The sequence below is a fragment of the Leptosomus discolor genome, chromosome 12, assembly GCF_034619465.1.
Source record: "Leptosomus discolor isolate bLepDis1 chromosome 12, bLepDis1.hap2, whole genome shotgun sequence".
In the NCBI taxonomy this organism is placed as follows: Eukaryota; Metazoa; Chordata; class Aves; order Leptosomiformes; family Leptosomidae; genus Leptosomus; species Leptosomus discolor.
The window spans coordinates 5,695,506-5,721,836 of record NC_141402.1 but is presented as its reverse complement, the minus strand read 5'-3'; the positions used below and the strand labels follow the sequence as shown (position 1 = coordinate 5,721,836).

The 26,331-nt window shown below is 38.4% G+C and overlaps 1 protein-coding gene across 1 annotated transcript in view; it reads left to right on the top strand.

The window, feature by feature from the left end:
- INSC (INSC spindle orientation adaptor protein) overlaps window positions 1-25,242 on the top strand; it is a 91,295-nt gene extending 66,053 nt beyond the window's left edge. Inside the window, exons 7-12 of the mRNA XM_009954461.2 lie at window positions 6,407-6,578; window positions 9,244-9,422; window positions 19,554-19,620; window positions 22,223-22,378; window positions 23,040-23,116; window positions 25,114-25,242. Of these exons, the coding sequence (XP_009952763.1) occupies window positions 6,407-6,578; window positions 9,244-9,422; window positions 19,554-19,620; window positions 22,223-22,378; window positions 23,040-23,116; window positions 25,114-25,242 (780 nt within the window). The remainder of the gene's footprint in view (window positions 1-6,406; window positions 6,579-9,243; window positions 9,423-19,553; window positions 19,621-22,222; window positions 22,379-23,039; window positions 23,117-25,113) is intronic.
- The last annotated feature ends 1,089 nt before the right edge of the window (window positions 25,243-26,331 follow it).

Here is a 26,331-nt window from a genome sequence, read left to right as displayed (position 1 = left end):
CAGTATCTTGTTCAGCGTTCTTGTACAACACATGACAGTTCCTCTCATCTTGTTGCCCAGTCCTTTTTGTGTCTGTGTGGCTTCATTTTAATGAAATTCAGACCCCAAAGTATAACATATAAAGCCTTATCCATTATTTAAAAGAAACAAGCATATACTTTCTGGAATTTGTAATGCAGATATCAAGAAAATCGTACAAATAGGAATAGGTTCCTGCAACTTAAAAACATGCGGGTATATCCAGCTCTCCAAAATGTAGGGCAAAAGAATCTGAGAAACCTTTGGCTTCTGTCATGTGTCGCATAACTTGAAGAATTGAACCTCTAACTTTTTCATATGTGAACACAAAGAGTTCTCCCCTATTCTTATATACTCCTGAGATTACAGATAACACAGTCATTATTGTGATTGTCTTTTAGCTGTGACAGAATAGGAAAAAGAGAATGTAACAAATGCTGATTACAAAGGCCATTGCACATGTCTGTCTTTTTCCAAGCCACCATACACATTTGGGCTCACCTGTTTTGTAAATGCATCGCAATTCTATAAACACCAACAGTGGTTGAGTAGAAGGATCTGTACTGCAGATGATTTCTACATGACTGCAAGTGAATTCCTTTGCAGTCTCTTCCCCTTCTGCCCTTTGTAGCTAATCAGCTGCTATCCTGTAGGATTGGAGGCGTGTGAGGAGTAGATCAGGAAAGCTGAATGTATGCTTGGGTGGTTCACCTATGTTTGTAGAGGATCGTTTGAAGCAATGTAAGCTGTGATTTATGGGAGTGGGAATATGTGAGCTGCTAGGCTAATAGCAGTGCAGTTCCTGGTTTCTTTTATCAACTACAGAAATAATACTTTAAAAGACTGTCTTACTCTTCATATCAGTCCCCAAAATTGAGGGAGTTCAAAGCCAGCTATTCCCTTATCCTTGAGAGAAGTCTGGATGTTGATCTTATTGATTTTGTCCATCCTTTCTGTAAAATGACTTATTCTCTATTACCTCTTTGACACAGTTGTACTTTTTATCTGAAACAAGCTTAGAGCGTCTCTGAGTGCCAAAGAACATACACTATCAGGTGACTGCTTGACTGCCTTCCCTAGGTTTTGTAGGGAGAAAAGGTTTATGTACTATTTATCCTTTCACTCCTAGTCAGTCCAGAATACAGAACTTGTTATTTCATCTTGCTCTGCAGTTTGTTTCTTCCTGCAGCATGGCTGCAAGGTTGCTGCTTAGGTACTGCCACATTTCATGCATCCTTCAAGCCAACTGTTTCGGTGGGGTGTTTTTGTTTGTTTTTGAGAGAAGCTTGAGATTTTTCTTTTCATGCCATATAACAATATTCCTCATACAGGTCTGATCATCTTCACACTGCCTCTTGATGGCTAAACAGAAGGAAGAACAAATACTTCATTAGTTTGCCTGCATTCTGAAGGAGGGAAGTTTAAAAGGGAAGCTTTAGTTGAAGTTGCCGTGTACCAAAGCACTCACTCACAGCCAATTTAGATAACAAAGCTAAGGTTATTGCCAGCAGTTTTAAAGCTCCTGAGTTGGGAATGATTCAACTCTTTTTCAGCCCCACACTATTCTGAAGAGTACACAATGTGGCTTATAAATTAGGTCCTGTGGCCACTGTTGTACGGCAGTAGCTATAAAAAACATTGCAGTTTTTTTCACTGGTCACTGTTGCTGCTGCTGTGAAATTGCTGCAGTAGCTTTGATTACTTGGAATAGTATTTGTGGACATTTTAATGACATCATTCTATTAATATATCCTCTCACTTGAAAAATAGCTGACCAGATCTTCATCTGGTATAAATCAGTACAGTTCTCAGTTAGTGGAACTAAGGCAGTTTTTATCTGCAGAGCACTTGGCAGGAAAACTGGTCAAATGTGAAAGACCATAGTGTGCAAGACAGAATACTTTTGTTCTTTTTCCTTCCTTTCTTTCAATGTAGAAATTAAACAAGACTTGTAAGCCTTCTACAGGTGCAGAATAAGTTACAGAAATTGACATAGGATGTACCTCAGCCTCAGATTCATTTAGTGAGTAACAAGTCATCAAGATAACAGTATATGGATTCTGCTGGATGGCATTTTCAATGGAGTTCAGAATAGTGAAGTGACTTCATAATTCATGCAATGGTCTGGGGAGTGAAGTAGATTGTGTTCAGAGAATGCTGAGCAGGGGATTCAAGATTTTTCTGAATATGATAATTTTTCTTTCCTTCCTTCTCTGTCTCCCTCTTCCTCATCCCATAAATGTTAATGTGCTTGGGTTTTTACAGCTATGCATTTTCTATTTAGTCTGCTAATGCTCATGCCTTCATCTATACAGTTAACCTGTCCTAGCTTCAAGTTGGAGGTTCTAATATGCAGCATGTGTGAAAGGATAAAACAAACCTAACTCTGATCTGTCAGTTCTTGACTGTTTCTGAAATTCTACTCTACCCTCCTGGGAAGGTGGAGACGATGTTTAAGAGGCTATCCCCATTGTGATTCTGTTTCCACAACTGCTGTCTTATATCTGAATCTCAACATCTCCCTTCCATTTTTCCTTTAAAACTGCTTTGGAACCTGCTGCTTCTGCTTACCAGAAGCACCCAGTTATAGGCTGATAGTGTTATCTGAGGGTATGACAGTGGGAAATCAGCCGATAGCCTGTAAGGCTTTCCAATCTCAGCAAGATGTCTTGGGAGATCAATTTAGAGAATGCAAAAAAACTTTTGAGAAAGTTTACCAATAAGTAGAGATCATCTGAATGTTAAGAGTGGGCAAACAGGAATGTTAGAGAAAGTCATAGTGTGAGAAAAGGTCTTCAGCAGCATTTTATAAAAATGAAGTCAGACATTATTAAAAACGAAGGCAATGGGTCTTGGTTCATGGAGTGGCATGGAAAGCCTGCCTTGAACGTCCTTCTGGAAAGCAGAGAGTTAAGACTGTTGTTGTGTGTAATATTTTAAACCATGAAGTCATTCATGCAATTCATCCCAAGTTCTGTATTGGTATCTCTAACAGATGCCTAGTTTTATTTAATGTTTTTAGGAGGAAGAACAGGTTTACTGAAGAAAGAAGAGGGCTGCCCCAGAACTCATTCATTCCTGTTGCAGAGAAAAGAAATTATTTCCTTTCAGAAGACTTGATCTATGCAGTAAAGCGGTCACACATTTATTTTGTCACTCGGATTAAGTTTCTGTAACAGGGCTAGGCTCATAAGGATGTAAGTTCCTGGACTTTTTCCAGTTATCAATATTGAAATATTAGTGATGAAGCATTTACTGAACACCATTCCTCAAATGCAGAGTCTCCACAGCATCTTGTTGCATTCATGGAATTCATTTGTTTGCATTATCTGGCTAACCGGTTCTTTTGTATTGCCAAGGTGATGAACAGATTTGACATTTAGCTGATTACTTCACCAAAATTAAACAGAAAACAGGGCAGCTATCCAAAGTTCCTTTCAGTGTGAAAGCTAATTATAAAAATGCTTTGAGCAGCAATTTCTTTTTGGATGTTAAAGTGCCTTTATTAGATTGTTCCCCTGTCATTTTAAAATTTATTGCTAGACACTTATAAATGCACTTGTCTGCTGAAGCAGAATTATTTTCTTTTCTATATTTAAGATGGAAGACAAAAGCGTATAGAGCAAATTTTAAGCTGAATTTGTTAGTATTTACATGATTCTGAATAGAAAGGAGAAAAACACTTTTCAGTGGTGCCCAGTGACAGGACAAGGGGCAACGGGCACAAACTGGAGCGCAGAAAGTTCCACCTGAACACAAGGAAAAACCTTTACAGTGACAGAGCACTGGAACAGGCTGCCCAGGGAGACTGTGGAGTGTCCTTCTCTGGAGATACTCAAAACCCACCTGGACACAATCCCATGCAACATGCTCTAGGTGAACCTGCTTTAGCAGAGGGGTTGGACTAGATGATCTCCAGAGGTCCCCTCCAACCTCTACCATTCTGTGATTCTGTGAAAACTAACTAGTGCTTGCTTTCATGGATCTAAAATATGTATTTTATCTTTATGCTGAATAAAAACATATATCCACTTCTATTTACAGTTCAGCAACTCCCAATTTCCAAAAACAAGTACTTAGCAAATAAAAAAAAATCAAATACGTAATTTAAAAGTTGAGTACAGCCCTGTATTGTTAGCAGCTTGTATTTTATCGTGTAGATATAAGCAATCAGTGGTGAGGGAAAAATCTAACCATGTGCTTGTACCTGCCTTTCATAAGCCATTAGTTGTTCTGAAATAGCATGAAACTACTCTAAAGTAATTTTGTTGAGGTCATTGAATAAGAGTTGTCCAAGTTAATTTTAACTAGTAAATTTAGAGCTGAAGAGTGCTCTATCCTGTTACCAGATTTTAGAATAAGTTTCTTGTGAAGTATTTTTTTGAACGCCTTGGAATATATTTAACTTTTTATACTGACTGTTGTTATTAGTATCCTTCGGACTCCAGACAAGGTGTGATCTGGGGAGGTTTCAAGGTGACAAAGTTCTGGGGTCTTGCATATGATATTGTCTAGCACACTTTGGCTACTAAATCATCTTGTGAGGACATATATTAATTCTTGACACTGAGATCTATTAATATACCTTGAAGCCAAGTGAATTATGTGAATCTGCTGTTTCAAGCTGTAGAATTCTGCCATAACTAGGAGGAAATATTTTGCTGTAGGTAGATTAATGTTGAAAGCTTGTCAAGAAAAAGTTTAATGTTGAAAATTTATTCTTCCTCTCCTTGCCAGTACTTGAGCTTCTATACTAAATCCCATTTATAATCTGAGGAAAAATAGAGATATAATTTCTTTTGTATTTATCTATGTTATTAGAGTTTCAATGATATAGTCTATTGCCTATTAAAAAGTGCATCCCAATGAATGATCTTCCAGAGGGTAATTTTTGCTCCCATCAATCTGAGAGCTTTTCTTGTAAAATACAGGGACTGTCAGTGCTTATCAAATAATTTAATTCATGCCTATTGCAGGATAAGTAATTAGGATAACTCAACATTCTGTATTAATAAATAACAAAAACGTGAATAAAAGATTTCCTAAATGCTCTTTGTGGAGATAATGGATAGGTCTTAATGTGCATGTTCTGAGGAAGCTTTGGATTGACAGAGAATGCAGTCTGAACAACAGACCTAAGAAAGAGTCTTGTTGAGTGTACAACACAAAGGTGGGTTTGTTTTTGTTTGACTGTTAAAGTATATTTAAGCCTTCATAACCCGTCTTTGTATCTATAAAGTGTCCAAGCAACACATAAAGTAATTGACTCCACACTTTTTCAGAACTTCAAATAAATAATTAAAGCCAGTTTTTAGAAAACAGGTACTCAGGAAAGTTTGTAAAAGCTCTGATTTTAAACTGCCCCTATAGATACATTAGTTTTATTCACATAAAGATTCTAATTAGTGAATTTATGTGAATTTGACATAAACACGTCCATAATTAATTACATAAACCTTCATGCTCTGTCCTCTCTAAGCACATCTTCCTACCTGCTTGACTACGTGATGAATTACTCAGAGCTATGTCAAACAGGGGGAGAAACATAGTCCTGTTAATTTGAAAGTTCCCAGATTATGTCCTTGTCTACAGAGAACCTTCCTTTGCTGGGTTTGGTTGTTACAGATGATACGTTTCTGCAGTTTAAGCTATCCCATTGACTACACTCTGTTGCAGTCTTTCATTGTGTCAATGGGTCTCCTATAACCCAGAGCAAGGTGTGCATATATGATGTATCTGCCTAAACTGTGTAAAGAATGAGTGTAGAACACTTCAGACACTCTACAAGCTTAAACCTATTTTACTCATTTTTCTGTTTCTCTGCCAAGTAAGCAAGGGAAATATGGACCTAGCTTCAATGCTGTGCAAGCTCGTCGGGTGCAGTTTGGCCACGATCTCTCCTTGATGGTATTTTTTGATCCTGCATTGGCTTTGTGACATTCAGAAAAAAGTGGCACAGAAATATGTCTGTGAAGAACTTACTGAACACTCAGGCTTGAGTCTCACAGTGGGACACACTCAGACAAGAGCTTAAAGATGCTGTGGCATAGTAGCAGTTAGCATTTGGTTATCAGAGATTATTTTTGGATTAATGTTTAATTTGAGATGCCTGTCAGAAAAGACTTGTTTGTTTGACCAAAATCAGTTTAGCAGAAACATTAAGGGAGAAAGAAGTGCAAGACTTCTTGCTGGTCAACTTTTATGCTGAGCTCATTTGTATGTGCTAAATTGAAACTTCTTTTGTCATGAATGCCACCACGTTTAAGTCATTTTTGAAAATAAACTGAGTAGTTTAGCCACAGCCAAGAAAAGAGAACTGTAAACTCATCTTTGGTTGCAAAAGTATTTCCTGGAGTTTCTCCAACCTATACCTGTTGTTTTTCTGTAGGTTGATGGGATACTGTGCCTGGCTGACATTCTTACTGATAACAGCCATTCTGAAGCTACTCATGCAGAAGCAGCGGCAGTAATTGCACAGATCACATCTCCACATCTCACGTTCACTCAGCATCTCAGCAGCTTTCTGGAAAATATGGAAGAAATTGTAACAGCACTTGTCAGTAAGTTCTTTATGGGACTTCTGAGTCTTTCCAGTTGAAATAACAGGCTGGGGTAGGACTTTCTTTCATTAGAAGTATTCCCTAAATAACGTTTGCTGTTCTTTCCTTAACAGATAAAAGAACTCGGTCATTTTTAATTCTGAATCAGAACATTCTGCAATTGCATAATATTTTTTACTCCAGTCTATATTTGAATGGAACACATGCATGTTTGTGAATACCTGCATGAAATTCTACCATAAGAGCCACAGGAAAGACTCAGCAAAGTATCCTCTTGTCCCACGTTTGTCTGTAAAAGAGCAGTTTCTAATAGTTGCTAACCTTTATGCCTGTTGTATTTTCTAAACTTGCTAGAACTTAAGCTCACCACTGCATCTATATTTGTATGATACCTCAGAGGAAAAGTACAGTTGTTATAGTTCATAACTATAGTACAGTATAGTATAGTATAATCTATGGGCATTGTTACAAGAAAGTAAAAGACCTGTCCATCTTGTCTAGGCCTCTGATCCATGGTAAAATGAGGCAAAGGTAACAGCAAGCTTTTCCTTAACCTGGGTCACTAAGACACTTCACAAAAAATAAACTTATATTTTTCATTACTTTCTAAAGAGAGGAATCTCTTATTTCTGGCACTGTGCTCCATCCCTCTCAAATACCAGAAGCTTTTGGTCAAGCATTCTCTTCCTGTCTCTGATTGGCAAATTCAGTTTTCCAGAGCTTCATGTCAGAAAGCACGGTTTGGGTCATCAAGTTTGATTTCTTATGTATAACAGATAAATACATGAGGATATTTCTGTACTGAGCCCAATGGTTACAGTTAAACTACAGCATTTCAATTTTCATGCATGTTTTTGTTTTGTTTGATTTTGTGGTTTTTTTAAAAATAGAACAAGCAAAGAGTATAGTAATGCCAGTGCTTGAAGATTCTGCAGTGGCTGGGAATTATCTGAGATGTATTTAGGCATTCTTCGATATGCCCAAACAGAACTAGTGCTGCAGAAATCAAGGAAAGAATTTATTCCTGATGACCAGAGACTGTACAGCAACAAATATTGAAGGTTCTGCTCTGAACATGCCCTGAATCCAGTGGGTAGAATTAACCTGTGCTTGGTTCTGCTATAGCTAGACTGCTAGAGGCATCTGACGTGAGGAATTATTTAAGATGATTTTCCAGATTATTACAGTCTACCACGGTCAAGGGACAATCTGAACAGCCTTTATAGAAGGTACTAGCAGGTGGAGCATTTCCCTGATTGTCACTATTTAAGTTCCACAGGAATTTTAGTAGTATGTACTCTGACCAAGAAATGTGAGCATTAAAAATGGAACATGTATAACTTTGGAAGTGCCATTTCAGTAATCACACACCAGTTTCCTTGTAATATTTATAACTCAGTAATTGAATTACTGTAATATGTTTAATTTTTAAATCATGATGAAATCCAATTACCAGGTGATTCAGATCTTAGTTAAAATACATGTGTGCAAGGAATTAAAAGGTAGCTGTGTCTTCAGCACTTCTTAGTGAAGTTGGAAAATATGCAGGGTGATCTTTGACTACAGAGAAATAGGTTTAGAGATAGGCAACACATATAGGTATCTTGTTCTAAAGAACAGGATACACAGCAGAATTATTTTCTTATGGATCAGTTACTGTTAGCCTTCTGCCTCCTGTACTTCATTTTATTTAGTTATATCAAGCTTTATGTTGAACAACACCCAGTGGACTATCCCCTGTAGAATGGTATACCAAGTAGACCACGTCATTAACTAGATGAATGTTAGAAACATTTGGTGTCTAGGTTCAAATTTACTATCTTTCCCTGCTTTTGTGGTTCAAATGAAGATGCCTAATGTTAATATTGCTTATAAAGCACCCTAACAGTGTGACATATGCCCAGGTGGCCAGCAGGAGTATGGAGGTGATTGTGCCCCTGTACTCAGCACTGGTGAGGCTGCACCTTGAATACTGTGTGCAGGTTTGGGCCCCTCACTACAAGAAGGACTTTGAGGTGCTGGAGCGTGTCTGGAGAAGGGCAATAAGCTGGTGAAGGGTCTGGAGAATAGGTTTTGTGAGGAGCAGCTGAGGGAACTGGGGGTGTTTAGTCTGGAGAAAAGGAGGCTGACGGGAGACCTTATCGCTCTCTACAACTGCCTGAAAGAAGACTGCAGTGAGGTGGGTGTTTGGTCTCTTCTCTCAAGTATCAAGTGATAGGATGAGAGGAAACGGCCTCAAGTTGTGCCAGGGGAGGTTTAGACTGGACATTAGGAAAACTTTCTTCACTGGAAGGATTGTCAGGCTTTGGAACAGGCTGCCCGGGGAAGTGGTGGAGCCACCATCCCTGCAGGTATTTAAAAGACTGTAGATGTGGCACTCAGTGACATCATTTAGTGGTGAACTTGGCAGTGTTAGGTTAATGGCTGGACTTGATCTTAAAGGTCTTTTCCAATCTAAATGATTCTATGATAGTATATAATTGACAAAATTATGATGATTTTCTTTGGATTCTTTCGTTTTTTATCTTGATGATTATGAACTTGGTCTTAGATACTAGCATCACTAACGCAAGTTGCGGATGCATAAATATTACTTTGAAACACCTAACCGTGCTTTTTGCAATGAAGGAATGACTTTTATTCAGTTTATTTTCTGCATTCCTAGAACTGTGCCAAGAAGCCTCATCTGGTGAAGTTTTCCTGCTGGCTTCAGCAGCTCTTGCCAATATTACTTTCTTTGATACCATGGCTTGTGAAATATTGCTCCAGTTAAATGCAATGAAGATTCTTCTGGCAGCATGTTCAGACAGACACATAGTGGATACTCCATATTCCCGAGATCAGGTGAGCAGTTTCTCAGCAAGATGCTGTCTGAGCACGTTTGTGTAAAAGTCAACAGGTTTCAGCTCTGTACCTGTTTTGACATAGTGGCTTTCATGTCTTCCATTCTTGGTTCTTTTCAGTATATGGCTCTTTTTTTTATCTGCTTCTGTTTCTTTTTATTATAAGCATTATGAAATATGACAGCTTTTAATGTGATTTTGAAAAAAAAAAAGTGAAGTTCCATATTTCTAGGATACTAGAATTTCTTTTTTCATCATGAAGATGGCCAAAGAGTAACACAGAGGCCCAGAGAGGCTGTGGCATCTCCATCTTTGGAGGTATTCAAAAGTTGACTGGACAGAGCTTTGAGGCAAATAAGATATATATGGAGATTGCAGCCTAAATATACAATTGTCAGTTCAAAGATGAATTAGCTCCAAAAGCTGAATAAGGATCTGATCCTCAGCCCATTGACATTGGTGGGCTTTGGATCAAGTCCTAACTGCATGGTAGATGGTTTTCAAGTTTTACTGGCAAATACTGATGATGTACTTTTGCATTTCCCTTTCTTTTTCACCAATATTTTTAGTAAAGAGACACAGAAAATTAAAGGTCTGTGCTAGTGCACAGATGAAGTCAGAGAAAATTCTTTTGTTCCTCTCAGGTGCTGCCATGCAATGGGGTGCTGCAGTGGCACTCCTTATTTGGCATCTCAGTGATTAGTTTTGCCTCAGCAGAGTAACAAGTAGGAGGCTTGAGAGTTTCAGTAGTTATTAGTAAGGGCTGGAGGTTGCTAATCAGCTCTGTCAACCTACTCCTGTTTATGAGATATTGTGAATGTAACTAAATGTCTGCAATTCAGGCCTCACAAGCCCATCCCCTTCCCACCTCTGAAGCAGCCAAAAGATGATTTATGGTATATTTGGGTTCTGCACTGACGCAGAAAACTCTGTGTACCCTTCAACAGGAGCCAGGCCATGGAAATTAAGGCATAAGGGATAGAAACTGATTACTGGTGTTCTAGAGGGGTTATGAGGGCTGCTTTGGCTCATATCAATAGCACTGAGTAGTTTTCCAGCTCAGGAGTGTTTATGAAAAGATGGAATTAAGCCATAATTATTATATTGCTCAAGGACCTCAGCTGTGGTATTTGACATGACTGTATACTATTATTACATAGGTACAATTCTTCATGTTCTTTTTTTATTCCTCCTGTACGCTCTCGTAGTTGATTTCCTTATTTATTTTTGCCCTCATCTCAATTCTGCTGTCAGCTGTGAGTTTGCAGTTTGCTCTGTGGGTAGCATAGCAAGCCCCTTCTTTGTACAAGGAAGGCAGACATTTAAAGAAGTATGTATGACTTTATTAGGTAATGGACTAGTTTCAGGCCTTTTGCAGCTTGCAGGACATCTCATTAGCGAGAGGAACAGAGAACCAAATGGCTTCATTCCAAGAATTGTGGAGATTTCATTCCCAAGAACTCCTTACATTCCTTCTTGAAATGAAAAACTAGATCAGAAATGTGTAATGTTTTCTGTGGTGTGCTGCAGTAAGTTTCTGAGCTGACTCCTTGTTATTTCTGCAGCGATGGGGACTATAAAAGCCTACCTTGTTCTTCTGTTACTGAGCACCTGATGTTCAGGTGGAAACCGAGTGCTGCTCATCTTGTCTTTAAGTGTTGCTAGTCCAGCAGTTTTGGTAACACAACAACCTTAAGTCTTCCCTCAAATTCCTGAACAAGTCTGTGTTTGAGTAGATTGCTCACCTTTCAAAAGGGTAGCTGTTTCAGTGTTATATTTTTTGGGGGGGAGGGAGTGTCTGTCAATTATGACAGTTATATGAGATATTTTACTTTTTAATTTGCTCCAGTTGTTCCAATGAGGAAAATACACTCAGCTAGAGAGAAAAGCAACGCCACAATACTATATTTTATAAGGGTATTCTAAATTGCCATTTTGGCTTTTGATATATATACTTTAATTCCTTTTAGGTACAAAATATAGTTACTAACTTTTCCCATTGTATATATATTATTATGTCCCAGCCAGCAGGCATTTCCCTAAGGACACATAGATTAAAGTTGAGTAGGTTTGGAAATTTTTTGATTCAAGGTTTTATTTTGGAATATACAACCACTGTGAAATATGCTTTTACAGACTAATGTCCATTCTGAATGATCAAGTTGGCCAGTAAAATGGATGAATTAGCATTAAGCTATACTATATGTTGAAACAATTAAACATAGTAGCAAATACAACAAAATATGGTCTAATTATCATAAAATGTTATTATCATAAGGAGAGCCTCTCAAACTTAAATGCCTTGTTTTTCGTACACAGCTTTAATTTAAGTAACATAATTATCAAATCGAAAACTACCTAGTATTTCTAAATACCTTACTACTTTAGCATTACTGCTGATTTAAGAAAATTTTAATTTGCTAGAATAGACTGAAGCACACTCACTGTAAGCCAAAAATGGGAGAAAGATGGCTGAAACGCAAGGTAGGAACAGTGAGTTTTGTTTTCATTTGTGCTATTTTACCTCATCTTAACGTCACAGTATGCCCTTCTATACAGCTTTTCCAAGGAGAGCTAGCACTGATTAGTTATCAACCTCCATGATGGTAAAAATAAATAACGTTCTGCCCAGGAGCTGGATGTCAGATGCATTGTGTGTTGCCTACAGAAAGTACTTTCCTTCGCAAGCACCTTGAAAATTGTCCTGTCTTGTGACTTCTGAAAAGCTTTTGTGTGCACATAACAAACTTTTCCTGCCTGCACTATCTGAAATCCAACCTCCTTCCTCTTTCATGTCCCAGGCAGTGTTAGATTAGGTCAGGTAAGAAATCTAGAACTGAGTGCTAGACTTAATGATAAATAAGATAATCGTTGTCCATTTTATAGACGCATGTATTGCTTTTTTAACCAGCAGTATTACACTGATATTGCTTAGTTTTAAAACAAAATACTTTGTATAAGAGTTGTCAGATAAAGCGATAATTTCCAGATACCTTAGCCTTTAGATTTGGGTCAAACTGGGTATGAATTTGCCATGCTCTTTTGCTTGCTGCAGATACTTATTTTCTGGATAGTGGATTTTTCACTTCAAAGAAGCATCAAAATATCCTTTCAGAAGGGTTCATGTCTAAATTCAGCAATGTAATGTATACAGTCAGACGTCATAATGGAGTTTAAGCACTGTCAGAAGAAGGGTTTAGCCAAAACCCTTGTAATTCTGGGCCTGCTTGACTTTAAACATCATCTTAGACTCTACTTAGAAAAATATGAAATATGTATGTTTGTGTACAGTATGTTTATGTATAATAAATTTTTTCTCTCTGCATTCCCACTTGTCTCTTTAGTGTTGCTAGTATTCTCACCTTACCTGTGAAGTTGTGGAGGTATAGCCCAACAGCTTCTGATCTTCTGTTATTCAGGCAGACAAAGAATTAATGGGCAGTGAACACATCCATTTTAAAGTGGTTATTTCTAGGTCTAAAATCAGTGAGTTATGTTTAAAAAAATTTTGAGGTGGAGAAAGGCTTCTAAGTTGGAAGGAGAAAACGGAAGTGGTTGCTGCTTTTTTTCTGTTACATTCTTTCATTTTTTTCTTGGTGTTTGGGAGATGCTGCAGGCTCTGAAGCTTTGACCTTCTGCCTCATTTAAGATTTGAAACCATTAATACTATTATTCCTCTAGGTTCCACATCCTTTTCTTTTCCATTTTTTCACGGCATTTGCATTTTCCTTTTGTTGCCTTCCCCCCCCCCTTTTTTTCTCTTACATGGGAGATTGTAGGGTCAAAATGGGAGCAGAGACAGATTTTACTTTAACATAAAGAAGTTTTAGTTTTTAAATTTTGCCTAACACCCAAAGACTTTGAGAGCAATGTTTTAACAAGAATAATATTAACAGGTCTTTTAGACTTCTTTTGAACATCCCTGTCTTGATGAAAGGAACTTGCATTACTACTTCTCAATCTAAGTTTCTCGAATCCTGAGGAATTTATTACTGCTTGCCAACCGCTTTTTGTTTCTGCTTGTTGTTATGAAGACTGTGGGATTCCTGACCGCATTTTGTTAAATTGCTGTCCAAATTTTCCCATGTATATGGAAGTTGGTATGGGGTCATAAGAACAGGAAGCCTGGAGTAGAATTTGAGCAGTGTAGCCCATGTTAGGTGCTTGTCTTCCTCACATCTGACAAGAAGTATTAGACAAAATCATTGCTTGTCAGGGGGAAGGCAGCTGATGAAGAGTCCTCATTTATGCTTTATAAAGCTCTCTTCTTGGAGCAAAAGCAGTACAGAAGGGGGAACTCCCTCTCAGAAGAGGAATACTCCCTCCACTGCTGAGCCATCAGCTGCTCTTTCCCACAGAAGAAATGCATGTGGTACCCTCAGACTCAATCACCTATGGCATGTTACACAAGGAGCCAGTGATAGGGTTAGGAGCAAAGCTTGATAGTCTACCTCTGTCAGGTCTGACTTCAGTAGACTTAAGCTTCCTGTCTAGTTCTTGAAAATTATTTTCAAGATCAGCTGCAAGTAACAGTCCCAATTGATTCAACTGCATGCTCACACATCCTTTCTGCACTTCAACACACTTTTGTAGATTTACGTAATGTGGGTAAAAATGCAACACAAAGCCTTTACGTAAGGACAACTAGGTCGTAAAAGGGCATCCGCACAGTTTTCTTGCACAGGTCTCCGTTAATATCCAGCTCTGACGTAAGTGTAGTGATGACTAGATGTGTGGTTAGGATTGCCTTCCCTCTCAGTGTTCTGGCTGTGAACTGTCCTTGGTAAACTACACAATATAATTGTGTGATCCTCTGCAGTATTGGCTAGAACACACTGAGAAAACATGTTTTCAACTAATATAGCTAGAAAGAGAGGTGATAAATTGCATAATTATTAAAAAAATACTTAAGAAATTAAACAAGAAACAAGACTGCCAGTAACAGATAGGAAAATGAAAATTAGGACAAAAGTCACATGACTCTATCTGTAACTTAACCATGCCATTATATCATTGATATCCTAATTAGTTTTCTATATAAGACTGTAATTGGTTCCCTGACATCCTTTCTTTCTTTTAACTGGTTATCTCTGTCTTTGCATATACATTTGAACTAATATAGAAATATAAGTAACAGTATTGACTGTCATTATGTGTTCAAGGTTATGGATTATTACATTTCAGAGGTCCAACACTGACTGTCTCTCTTAAACACTGAAGTTTTTTGAGACAAAATGCCTGTTTAGTTACAATTCTGCCTTTCACATTTAGATTTGATGCAGGGTAAGTCAATGTGCTCCAACTTGCAAAGCAAGAGGTTCAGTTGGAAGAATAAAATCTCAGCTCAGTTGAAGAATTCTGCTATTCTTTGCTAGCTTAGTATGGTGAGGTTTTTATGCCTGGGATCAATTCCTAATATTGCTGCTGCACTGATTTTGAAGAAGCAATTTAACTTCTCTGCTTTTTTGTTTAATCATCTGTAAAGTTGGGCAGACGTTGCACTCACTGAGTGTAAAGTCTCTCTGGAGAAAACATGCTGTGTCAGCACAATCCATTGCAGTTTTCATTTTCTGCCCCTGCCTGCCAGGTTCACAGTACAATCAGGCTGGTGCTGGGCTCTTTACTGCAGAAACTCTAAACAAGAGGCTGTATCAATCATAAAGCTGTAAGTCAGAGATGGTTATGTATGCAATTTGCTGCATTCGTCATCTTTTTGTCTTCAGCCCTTCAGGAAATGAGAGCAGATTTTGAACAGCCTCTGGGTTTTGCCACTGATCTTTGAATCACTGCCTAAGTCAAGGTTGTGATTTCAGACTTGGTTCTGAGCAGGTGAGCTCATAAACAGTGTTTCTACAGGTTACAGTTTCTTGTTTCTTTTTCCTCCTCAAGTAGAAATCTATTATCTTCTAGGAAGGCACCAGAAATTACTTCCTGACCACTCTGCTTGAGTTAGTGGTAGTTGAAATAGTTCTTTGCACTTTCTGCCTCCTCTGAAACAGGAGTAATGAAGTTTCCTCCCACGTACTCAAGCCCTGACTCCAATTAGACTAGCTAGACAAGCAAAGTTGTTTCCTACAACCATTCATTGGCTTAGGCCAAATTGTGCTCTGCTCTAGGGAGACCAGATCTCTTAGATGTCTTCAGTTGATTGAGTCAGTTTCAAAATCTAGGAAGTTTTCTAATGCTATGAAGGAAGTCTGAGGGATGTGTTGGGTTTTTTTTTCCCCTGGATTTTAATCTGAAAGACAGAAACCTCTGGCCTCAGAAGGCAGAAGACACACTCTAGCTCCGTCATTATTTTAAACTCATATGACCTGGTTTATGGGACAAGCCCATTCACCATGTGACCTATGAAGGATGCATTTCCTATGTGCTTCTTTAAAACAAAAGATGTGAGAATCTTGTTATTGTGCCAATTCCTTAGCTAGAGTAGTCAGCAATATGAAGTAAATAAAAATGTAGGAAAGACATCCTTCATTCCAAAGGGCAAGATTCCTTCCTTAGCTCTGCCAAGATTATAGTTCCCTGACATAGTCCCAGAGTAGACCTAGACTTTGCAAGCAGATCCTGTCTCTAACTGCTATTATTTTATAGGGATGTTTACCTCTTCCAATCAGGTGACAGAAAGACCTATTAAGCTGCTTATCTAGGTATATTTGTTTCTTTGTTTTCAGGAAGAAACACAAACGGTGTTCCCCAGCGCTCAGTTTTGAGGCCACTCTTGCTTAACATCTTTAGCGATGATCTGGATGAGGGGATGGAGTGCTCCCTCTGTACATTTGCAGATGACACCAAGTTGGGTGGGATTATCGATCTGCTGGAGGGTAGGGAGGCTCTGCAGAGGGACCTGGACAGGCTGGGTCTATGGGCTGAGGTCAGTCGTATGAGGTTCAACAAGGCCAAGTGCCGGGTCCTGCACTTTGGCCATGACAACCCCTAGCAGCGCTACAGGCTGGGGATGAGTGGCTGGAAAGCTTCCCTGGGGGAAAAGGACCTGGGGGTGCTGGTCGACAGGCAGCTGGACATGAGCCGGCAGTGTGCCCAGGTGGGCAAGAAGGCCAAGAGCATCCTGGCCTGTATTGGAAACAGTGTGGCCAGCAGGAGTAGGGAAATGATTGTGCCCCTCTACTCGGCACTGGTGAGGCTGCACCTCGAACGCTGGGTGCAGTTTTGGGGCCCTCACTACGAGAAGGACATTGAGTAACCTTTTTTTTTTTTTCCTCTGGAAGATCTCTAACAGTCTTTGCTTAATAGCACATCTGCAGATCCCACATACCAAGATATCACTAGGGTACTGGAGTTTGTGGGTGGCTTCCACACAGACTTTCTGCATGGTATGCTAGCACTGGCAGATGATCAGAGCTCATGTGTCCTGTCTTCAGGACATGTTCTTTTTTTACTTTGAGCTGACTACAAGTTCATTGCATGGCTTAGGATTCCAGAAAAATTGCTAGAACCATAAATTGTCTCAGGTGCCAGTCCTTTATAATCTTGGAGTGTAATCTTTTACAAGAAAAGTCTTGAAAAATTAATGAAATTGATACTAAATATTGCAGTTGAACAGTAGAGATTCCATGTTAAGTATTTTCAAGTCTTTCAATTATTTAAAAATTATTTCAGTTCTGAAAGAGGTTTTGATATCTATTTTTTCCAATAATTTTCGTCTATTTTCGTGGTAGAAATGAGGCTCTGGCAGTCACTTGTATCTATACCCATTTGTGTGCTCCATGTTTCTCAATAACATCTGAACCGGTTTGCTGATTCAGCAGGACTTCACAGTTATTTTTCAGAGACTGCCTAAGGCCTTATGAAATTTGGAGCCAGATAATGGGAAAAGAGAGGCTAAGGTAAAGGCTGCAGTGTGAGCCTATGTATCGTTAGACAAAATAACCTACAGTGAGAGTGATGCAACTGGAAAAGTTCTGTTTATGATTTTTGACCAATCAGTGCTCATGGAAGTGTTGCTTTTCAAAGCAATTTGAGTCTACATTTAAGTTTGTGTTTTCCCCTAAAGAGTTCATCTTTAGTATTAAACTTCCTTGAACTTTGGTCTGTATTACAGAGGAAATTTTCATGCAAGCTGTATGTATACTGAATTTTAAAATAGGCAAGTATAGGTGAAATACAGCATTTAAAGTCAACTCTTTATTCAGCTTTCCCATTATGTGTTTACATTATACTATTTCATGTTACATTGTTTACATCACAGGAAAATGTGACTTTTTTTGGGAAAGAAGAATCTATCCACATGGAGTGACCTAATCTATAGTTAAACTGCCTTTCAAGTCCTACTAAGATTTTAAAAGACAGTATAGGTAGAACTTGATGGTTATTGATGATAAGGGTCTTTTATAAACCCCTCTGGAGAAGGTTACACATAAACCCATTAGGATAGTTCATAAATACATTGCAAAATACAGAGGGACACATAATCAACTCAAAGGAAGTATAGATATAACCTCCAATAATTTTTGGTGTCAAAAGATACACACAAAATATTTTTATGTGTGAAAATACTTATTAGACAAAATAACTTGAAGCAGTGGAATAATTGGCATGTATTCAAATTCTGGCTAATTGAATTCTTCATCTGTGGTTTAGAGAGCCACATGGGGTACAGATTCTGCACAGAGGAAGCAATTTTCATTAACAGGATATAATTTAGAATGAGAAAACATATACAGTCTGCCTGAAACACAGTTAATAATTAATATGGAATAAATACATAGATGTATACTGAGTTACTATATTTCTACGTGTCACTCTGTAGAGTTTCAGCAACTCATTTGCATCCTAAGTAAGTATATTTATTCAGAGAGATGACACTGTAACACTACCTTCGAAAGTGGAAGACCTTTATGTCACAGCATCAAAAATGAGTCATCCTTGTTATTAAAATGGCAAAGTGAGATCAGAATGGTGATCTGATCTCATGCCTACTTATATTTAAGAAGTTTGCTTGTTTGTGAACTAATGCTGTACTGTTAAAATCTGATAACCAGTTCTCAAATTGTCATTGTTGAGGCTGATCAAAAATTTTGAGATTGATCAAAAATAAAAAAAAAATTCTCAACTAGAATAGAGAAAAGTAAAACCACTTAAGAAAGAACATTATTTCTATTTTGTATTCTCACGATCTATAACATTTATTATTTGGTCTCTCATATACGCTGTTAGTATTGAGATATGTCTGCATGCAGAAACCAAGTTATTTGAAGGATAAAGTAAAAAAGAATACCTTGCAGGATGTATGAGAGAAAGTCTATGATATCAATGAAGTGAAATGGTGAGTGAAAGCCAACAGCTTTCAGTCTCTGTCACCGGCTTGTTGCATCAGTTTAAGCAAGCTGAGTTACACCTAATCTTGGAAACATTAGTGCTATTTTGGGTAAGAAATTCTGTAAATCAGGATCTCAAAATGTGCTTCTGTTGGTACAAAACCTAATCTTGGCCTTAGCTCAGGAAATGTATGAATGACTTTTTAAATCCAGCTCATTTTGGGATAGTGCTTTGACATGCACACAACTTATGGTTTCAATAAAACTGAAAAGTATTCCATAAATACTCCCTTGAATCAAGGCTCAAACCTCCAAATCTGTTGCAAGGATTTCTCGACATTTCAGCTGAACCCTGAAGCAGAAAGGCAGCAATAACTTACTGCTACTGAATGTATGTGATATGCTGATTCTCAGCCTTCTTCACTGTGAGCTCTGCCAGAGCTGGAATGTGACTACAGGATTGCTTCCTGAGGGTGGCAGCTCCTGGCTGAATCCTTTGTAAGACTCCACATTTTTTTTTGGTTGGGTTTTATAAATTTTTATCTTCTTTCTACCAATTTGACCACTGAACAAATCTGCTGCGTACATCTCTATACAATAGACTTTTACGCATGAGTATAGGAACATGAGAAAAAGAGGCTTTACTGTTCTTGTTATCTGGATTTCAGTTAGCAGTACGATAAAGACCCCAGAGAAATCTCAAAGGTGAGGACAGACCGTTCAACTACAAGAATGTTTTTTAATTTTATTGGGTTTGCCATATTTCTGCCATACTTATTTTATAAAGCACCGTGCTATTTAATATTACCAAATTGTAGGGCTATGGTTCATTTTCCTTCTCTTTCTAACAACAGGTGGTAACAATACTGGCAAACATGTCTGTCTTGGACCAGTGTGCTTCAGAAATCATTCAAGGAAATGGTATGTGTTTTAGCTGCACTTTATCCTGTATTTGTTTGCGGAGAATGCGGGCAGATGGGAAAGTAGTGGTGGCAAGGTAAAGGAGAAAGGCTTCACTAACAATGCTTCATTTTGCATTCTGTCTCTGCTGGTTATTGCACATTGCTGCAGGTGCAAAATGAGTCCTTGGGATGGTTCTATGTAACTGAAATAAATTACCAGTGCTTTAGAAAACTTCACATGTATGACCATATCGCTGATGTTCTCTGTGTGTGACATTCATAGACACAAAGCAAGGTAGCACAACGTGTTTCAACCACCTTTACTCTGATAATTACTTTGTATGAGGTGGCAATTCTTACACATTGAAAGACATCATCTGATACTGCACCACGCATACCTGCATTTTGTGTCACTTTTGTCACAGGCACTCAGAAGTATTATACATTTTGAAGCATTATGTTTTTATTACTATACAGCAGTTGACATTTTTTTTTCCACACTTCTTTAAATATCATATTATGAGAAATTCATTGTGTTGAAAAAACCCTAGGGATTATAGGCCCACTAGCAGTCTGAGAAGTTAGGTTAATAAATCTGTGGGTAAGGATAGAAGAAAACATAACCTCCTTATTAATACACCTACCAGCAAGTTCGTGGCCAAGCAATATAGTAAGACAGCTTTTTTTTTTTTTTTTGTGGGAGATATTAAATGACAGTGAAGCTTCACATTTATTGCTTTTTCTGTCCTAGGAATATCCCTTCCACACTTTTTTAATTAAGGTTTGGATAGGGATGGTTTGAGTTTGGATCCATTTGAATCTCAGACGTGGCTGATTGTGAGAGACAGGGTTTCAGAAAGCATCTACGTAGAAGTGGGTCTTGAAATAGAACTGGCCAATTCCTATGTAATAGTGGATTTCGATGTGTGTGGCATTTCAGTGGAAAATTTGTGCCCACAAATATGATCAGGCATGGATCAGGCACAACTAAGTTGATTGATGTGATCCATGTGTGCACAGAGGTAGTGTGCACTTGATGTCCTTGCTAAGGTGGATAGGTGTTGCAGTTTGAGACCAAATGACAATGTGGAAGTTGAATGCATTTGGATACTGAAGCAATTTAATCACAGATATATCCATTTTTACAAACTACTTGTCTTCCCTGTCCCGTGCAGAAGACAGTGCAGTGAGGGGAAGGAGCAAGGCAGGTTAGCACGGTGGTTTCTTCTGTGACCCCCTTGTTGCGTGGGAGGGATGGGGCAGTCACAGAGAGAGGTTGGTCAGGTCCACGTGGTGATTCCTGCCATGCTCCTGATCCAAGCTCCCTGTGCTCCTGGAGGTTTGGAGAGGTGGTCCTGGACCTCTTAGTGCAGGCACATGGGCCACATGTGTGGAAACTCTTGGTAAGACCCTGACATTTCCCAGCACCCTAGGTGTCTGTAATTATAGGATTGTGTGGAGAATACCCTGCTGACGATTTGTCTTTTGACTAGTGCTGTTGCTTTCTCATTTGCTATTGTTAGTACCCACAATCCAAACATGCCCTGGAAGATTTTGCGCTCCTTTATGATTAACAGATTGGTTATGTAGTTAGGTTATCTATTTCCTTGAGACACCAAAACCTCTTTTGTTGTTTGGGACAGATGTTTGATCATATTTCATCTACTTCTACTACATTAGGAATTTGATTGAAGGTCAGGAAATTATTCTAACAGCTACGCCAACTAGGCCTAGCTCATGCTAGATACTAGAGTAGGTGGAGCTGTACGTGTGGATTGTCAAGCACAGTGTGATAAAGTTTGTGTATACACTCCATAATGGAAGTTCACACAGAACTATTTGCCCCCAGGCTTTTGAGAAGGGTTGACACTCATTTTGTGTATAAAGGCTTTTTGTGTCTGCCTAATGACCAGGTGCTGGTCAAAAGCCAGATTCACAAACTGAGAAGGTTCTTTGAATCCTGGAGAGTTTAGATAGGTTTTCCTCTCAACTTTGGCTTTTTTGTATGTTCAGTAAACCAAGTTTAGTATGCAATAGCATACTGCTATTTCACAGTAAACTTCAAGAGGTAGAATTTCATCATTTCCCTTATTAAAGGACTCCCCACTTTAAAATACCCTTAAACTGTTTGAGATGGTAACTTTTAAAGTCTTGCTTAAAAATATATAAACTGAAAAAAAAAAAAAAAAAAGCTTTTACTTTCCTTTAATTCCAAGCAAAACTTCATGTAGAGACTTGAAATATGTCACTACAAGTTTTTGGGTTAGTGATTACCTTCACATTAGTTTAGAATAAATAAAGAATTGTATTTAGTTTAACTGAAATACGTTTGTGAAATCTAAAATGCCAACTTGTAGAGGAGTCAAGAAGTAGGAGGAGGGCAGAGTCAGTGCATTTTCTAGTTCCAGAAGTTCTGTAGCTTCCTAGTGAATACAAACCAATGCACAGATCAGATATGCCTGAATGCTGATAGCCAAATAGCAGTCCACATTTCTGCGTTCTTCATGCCCTATTTGGGCAGTGATTGGTCTGTATTTACCTAGCTTGCTTTTTCCCTTTTAATTTTTTGGACTCATTTTTTTGTTGGAGAGAGGATAACAATGGCTCTTACATCCCTCTAGGTGTTCAACTTTTAATGGAAATGCTTTTTGAAAGATCATCTTCAGGAAATTCAGCAGAAGTTGCTGCTTGTGAGCGAGTCCAACAGAAATCTGCAGTTACGCTGGCACGACTCAGCCGAGATCCTGAAGTGGCAGATGCAGCCGTAAAACTCAGCTGTAAGGATGTACCACTAGCTTAACGGCAGACTGAAAAAGAGGGAGGAACTGCCAGTCATGGAAAAGCACTTTTTAATTTTGAGCCTCACGTGGTACACTTTATGGAATAGGTTCCCTATATGGTTTGTCCGGAGAGTGACTGGGGATGTTGTGCTAAATGAACCTCTGGCTCACTTCCCAGAGGAACCTGAGGTGCAGCATCCACTCAACACGTAGCTGTGGCAGGCTCTGCCAACTGACAGCACTGCCTCCTCTGTTTCTTTCTTTAAACCCTTGTGCAGGATCTGTCAGTGGACAGAAAACTTGGACCCCTGCGGGTTCAGATGTGATGAATCTAACAGGAAGTTAGTTTGGCTGTTTTTTAAGGGTATGTGGGGGGATTGAGAGGGAAGAAACAAAGGTCACAATTTCCGCTCTGAAACAGCAATAGTGGGTAAACCCAATGCATTTGTTTGTTTATGCTTTACAACTATTAATTATGACTGCTCTGAGCTGCATAGCTCCATGGACAGTCCCTGAAGTATTTGCATGTCATCTTTCCATTAGAGATCATATCTACTAAGAAAGACAAATGTGAAACATCTAAAAAAATAGTACCCAACTCAAAATAAGGAGGTTGTTTTTCTAAATTATTTCTCCTGATACTCTTTTGTGCACTCAGGTATTCCTCGCCTAATTAAACTTTGCAGATCACCAGCCGAAAGAAATAACAGTGATTCGGTTTTAGTGGCATGTCTGGTAGGTACATTTTAATCGTTCTTTCATACTTATCCTAAAAAATGCAGAAAACCCCAGCCCTTTAGATTTGAAAATGCATAAGTATTGCAGGAATGTTTTAAATTCATGCCAGGGTCTCCTGTTTTTCCCCTTAAGCATAATCCTGTACTGTGTCAATTATTTATCCTCTGATTGAAGATTTAAGCACATAAGGAAAAATGGCTTCAACTTCACATTAATGAGCACTAAAAAATTTTACTGGAACACTTCAGAATTTGTAGTTTTAGTAATTCTTAAATTCCATTCTCTGATGATCCTATGTTTGCTGAAATGAGCCTTGAATCACAGAGGTAGCAGCCCTCTATCTGCACACACGCATACATATGGAAATATTTATGTAAAGTGGCCAAAGAGAGGAAAGGAGATTTCTTGCTTTCACTACAATCCCTTTTTTTCTATTTGAGTTTCCAAGACAATATAGTGTCCAGCCAAGGAGTGGCCAACAGAAGGTTAACGCTTTCGCTGCTTAGCAGAAAGATCCAAGCTGCTGGCCCTGCGCCACATGGACTGTGAGCCCTCCACCCACTGTTGGAGCTGAGTAATTTCACCTAGCATTCTGTGAGAGAAAGATGCTCTGGGGACATGGGTGACCTAGGGTTAGGAGATTGGTTTTGCTGAATGAGGACTGAAGAATATTGTTTGACAGTGCTTTTTAGTGTTAATGTTGTTTTAAATGTAAAACTAAACTTGGCTATTGCAGCTTTGCTTAACAGCTAGCTTTGTACCAGCACATGAGAAGTTTCGTTCATTTAGGCAGGACTCATTCAGGATGAAGAGAGTGTGAATGTGAGCACAAGAAATGCTGTGGTCATTCTTCACAGATGGCGAGAAGGCTTGTTAATCTTGTATGGCTAAAGAAGAGGCCACAGAGTGAAGGCAGCAAACCACACTGTGATTTTTCTGTCTCACTGACGTTGTTGCTGCACATTACTTGAATTCATGCTGATTGCTTGAGATGTTACCTGCCTGTCTCAGCAATTCTGCTTCTCCTGATATTTTAGTAACTCCCTGATGACACTTTCTGATAAGCATGTGGCAAAAATATTGTCCTTGAGACGTAAGTTGCTTCAGGCTCTGATAGATATTGTCACCAAAGTCTGAGGGCTTGTACTGTTTGGTATTTTTAGCTTGGTTGTTTAATTTTTGAAGTTTACTTATTATTTTAAAGCAGGTGGTTAACTCTTGTGTTCATGCTGCATTGACAAACAGCAGAGATAAGCTGATTGCAACTATCAGACCTTACTAACAGGAGACAATTTTTGTTCTTGAGGAAAGCCAGCCTGCTTTCCCATTACATCTATCGTGTCAGGCTGCTAAGATGTACGCAATTGTTGTGTATTTTTCTCCAGTGAGAAAAACAAGTCACTTCTAAGAAGGGAAGAGTTTATGAAGACAATAGTAACATCAATGCAATTCGTATTGTGCAGCCTCAGAATCAGAACAACTGGCAGTTTTATTTGTTCCCAAATGGTTTGAAATGTACAGCTTCTTTCTACCACACTAGTATCTAAAAGGTTTCTGCTATGGCCGTTGCATAGAACTTCAGCAGCAGACGTTTCAGAATCAGACGGCTTATAGTGCTCATAAATAAGACAAAAGCTGAGAGGAGAGTTGAGATACAAAGAGGCAGTGTGAGACGTGCAGCAGATCAGAGAGAGGTTTACAGTCAAAGTGTTCTGACTCTCACCTCCGTGCTCTCTAACACGACACTGTCCTTGCTGCTCAGGTGTGAGAGTAACATGCCCCAAAAGAATTGTCATTTAATAGCTGCATTTGAGGGGAGATTCATCTGACAGATGATGACAGTAACAAGAGATTAGCCAGGTAGAAGAGTCCATAGACCTGCACAGTTCAGTTTTGAGTCTTGGCTATTATTTAGAGATAGATATCATGGATTCCTGCAATGACAACTTTGTCAGACCTTAACAGTATTACAATTGTGTGCTTTGTTTTTCTAGGCAGCCTTACGGAGACTAGCAGTTATGAGTCCTGATGGATTTGAAGATTCAGATTTTCAGCAGCTAGTAAAGCCCAGACTTGTGGATTCCTTTCTGCTATGCACAAATATGGAAGAGAGCTTTGTATAAATGTGAGCCAAAAACCTTTGAAAAATAATTAAGATGATAGGTATACAATAAAACAATACATATACATTTTTATTTAGTTTTATTCCTATTGTTATTTATGACTTATTTAAAACCGTGAACATGTGGTTTGTAGGAGCAAAGAAACAGAATGAGCAAACTTGTTTCAGTGGTTTGCAAAGGCAATTTTTTCTTTTATTTTCCTGCTAAGACACATCAACAGACTAACAGAGTGCAATCTAACAAAATGTTGTCTTGTTTAATATAGTTGAATTAAGGGAACGAAGCCAAGAATTTGGTGCTCTGATGTTAAATGCTTCTAATAATGTTTTATTGCTGATATTTTTCTATAGTTAGAACATTTTGCAGGGTTTTTAAGAAATGCTTTAGTGTTATGCATTTTCTGCGTTCGAAGAAAAATAATCCTTAAAGCTGCAAGCATATACTTTGAAATGAAAGGGATGTTACAGCCTGAGTCCAGTTCTTAACTGTTGTTATTTTTTAATAGAATTATGTAAATACGTAACTGTGATTAGCTGAGAAAATTTTTCAGCAAAGTTTCAAATACTTGCTTGGAATGATGTTAGAGGACGTTCCTACACTGTATAAAAATGTGCTCCATTCCAGGATACACACTTGCAGGCAACAATTATTTACATTTACTGAAATTTCCGAAAGAAATTCAGAGAATTCCAGAAAAATCTTTATGAAATCAAACACACATCATCAGTGTGAAGGTATCCGTGTAAGATTTAAAATCGTTACACACTGGTAGTTTTCCCTCCTTTCCAAGCCTTACAAGAACTGCAAGTGAGCATGTACAGACATGTTTTTAACATTCAAGCTACTGCTTTTGGGAAAAGTTGTGCATGCATACACTAAGTTGTAACTTGAATTTCCATTTTTCTGTTTTTCTAAGTAGTCTTGTATTTCTAGAACTCTGAAATGGGACTTTCAGGAGCTCTTGGAGTTGACAAAAGGAGATTTTACCAATGGATAACAACATAAAGAATAGAGTTAATTTTAAAATATTCCTCTTAAAATTTGCCTTTTTCTTTTCATCAAGAAACCGTATAAATTTAAAATGACTCA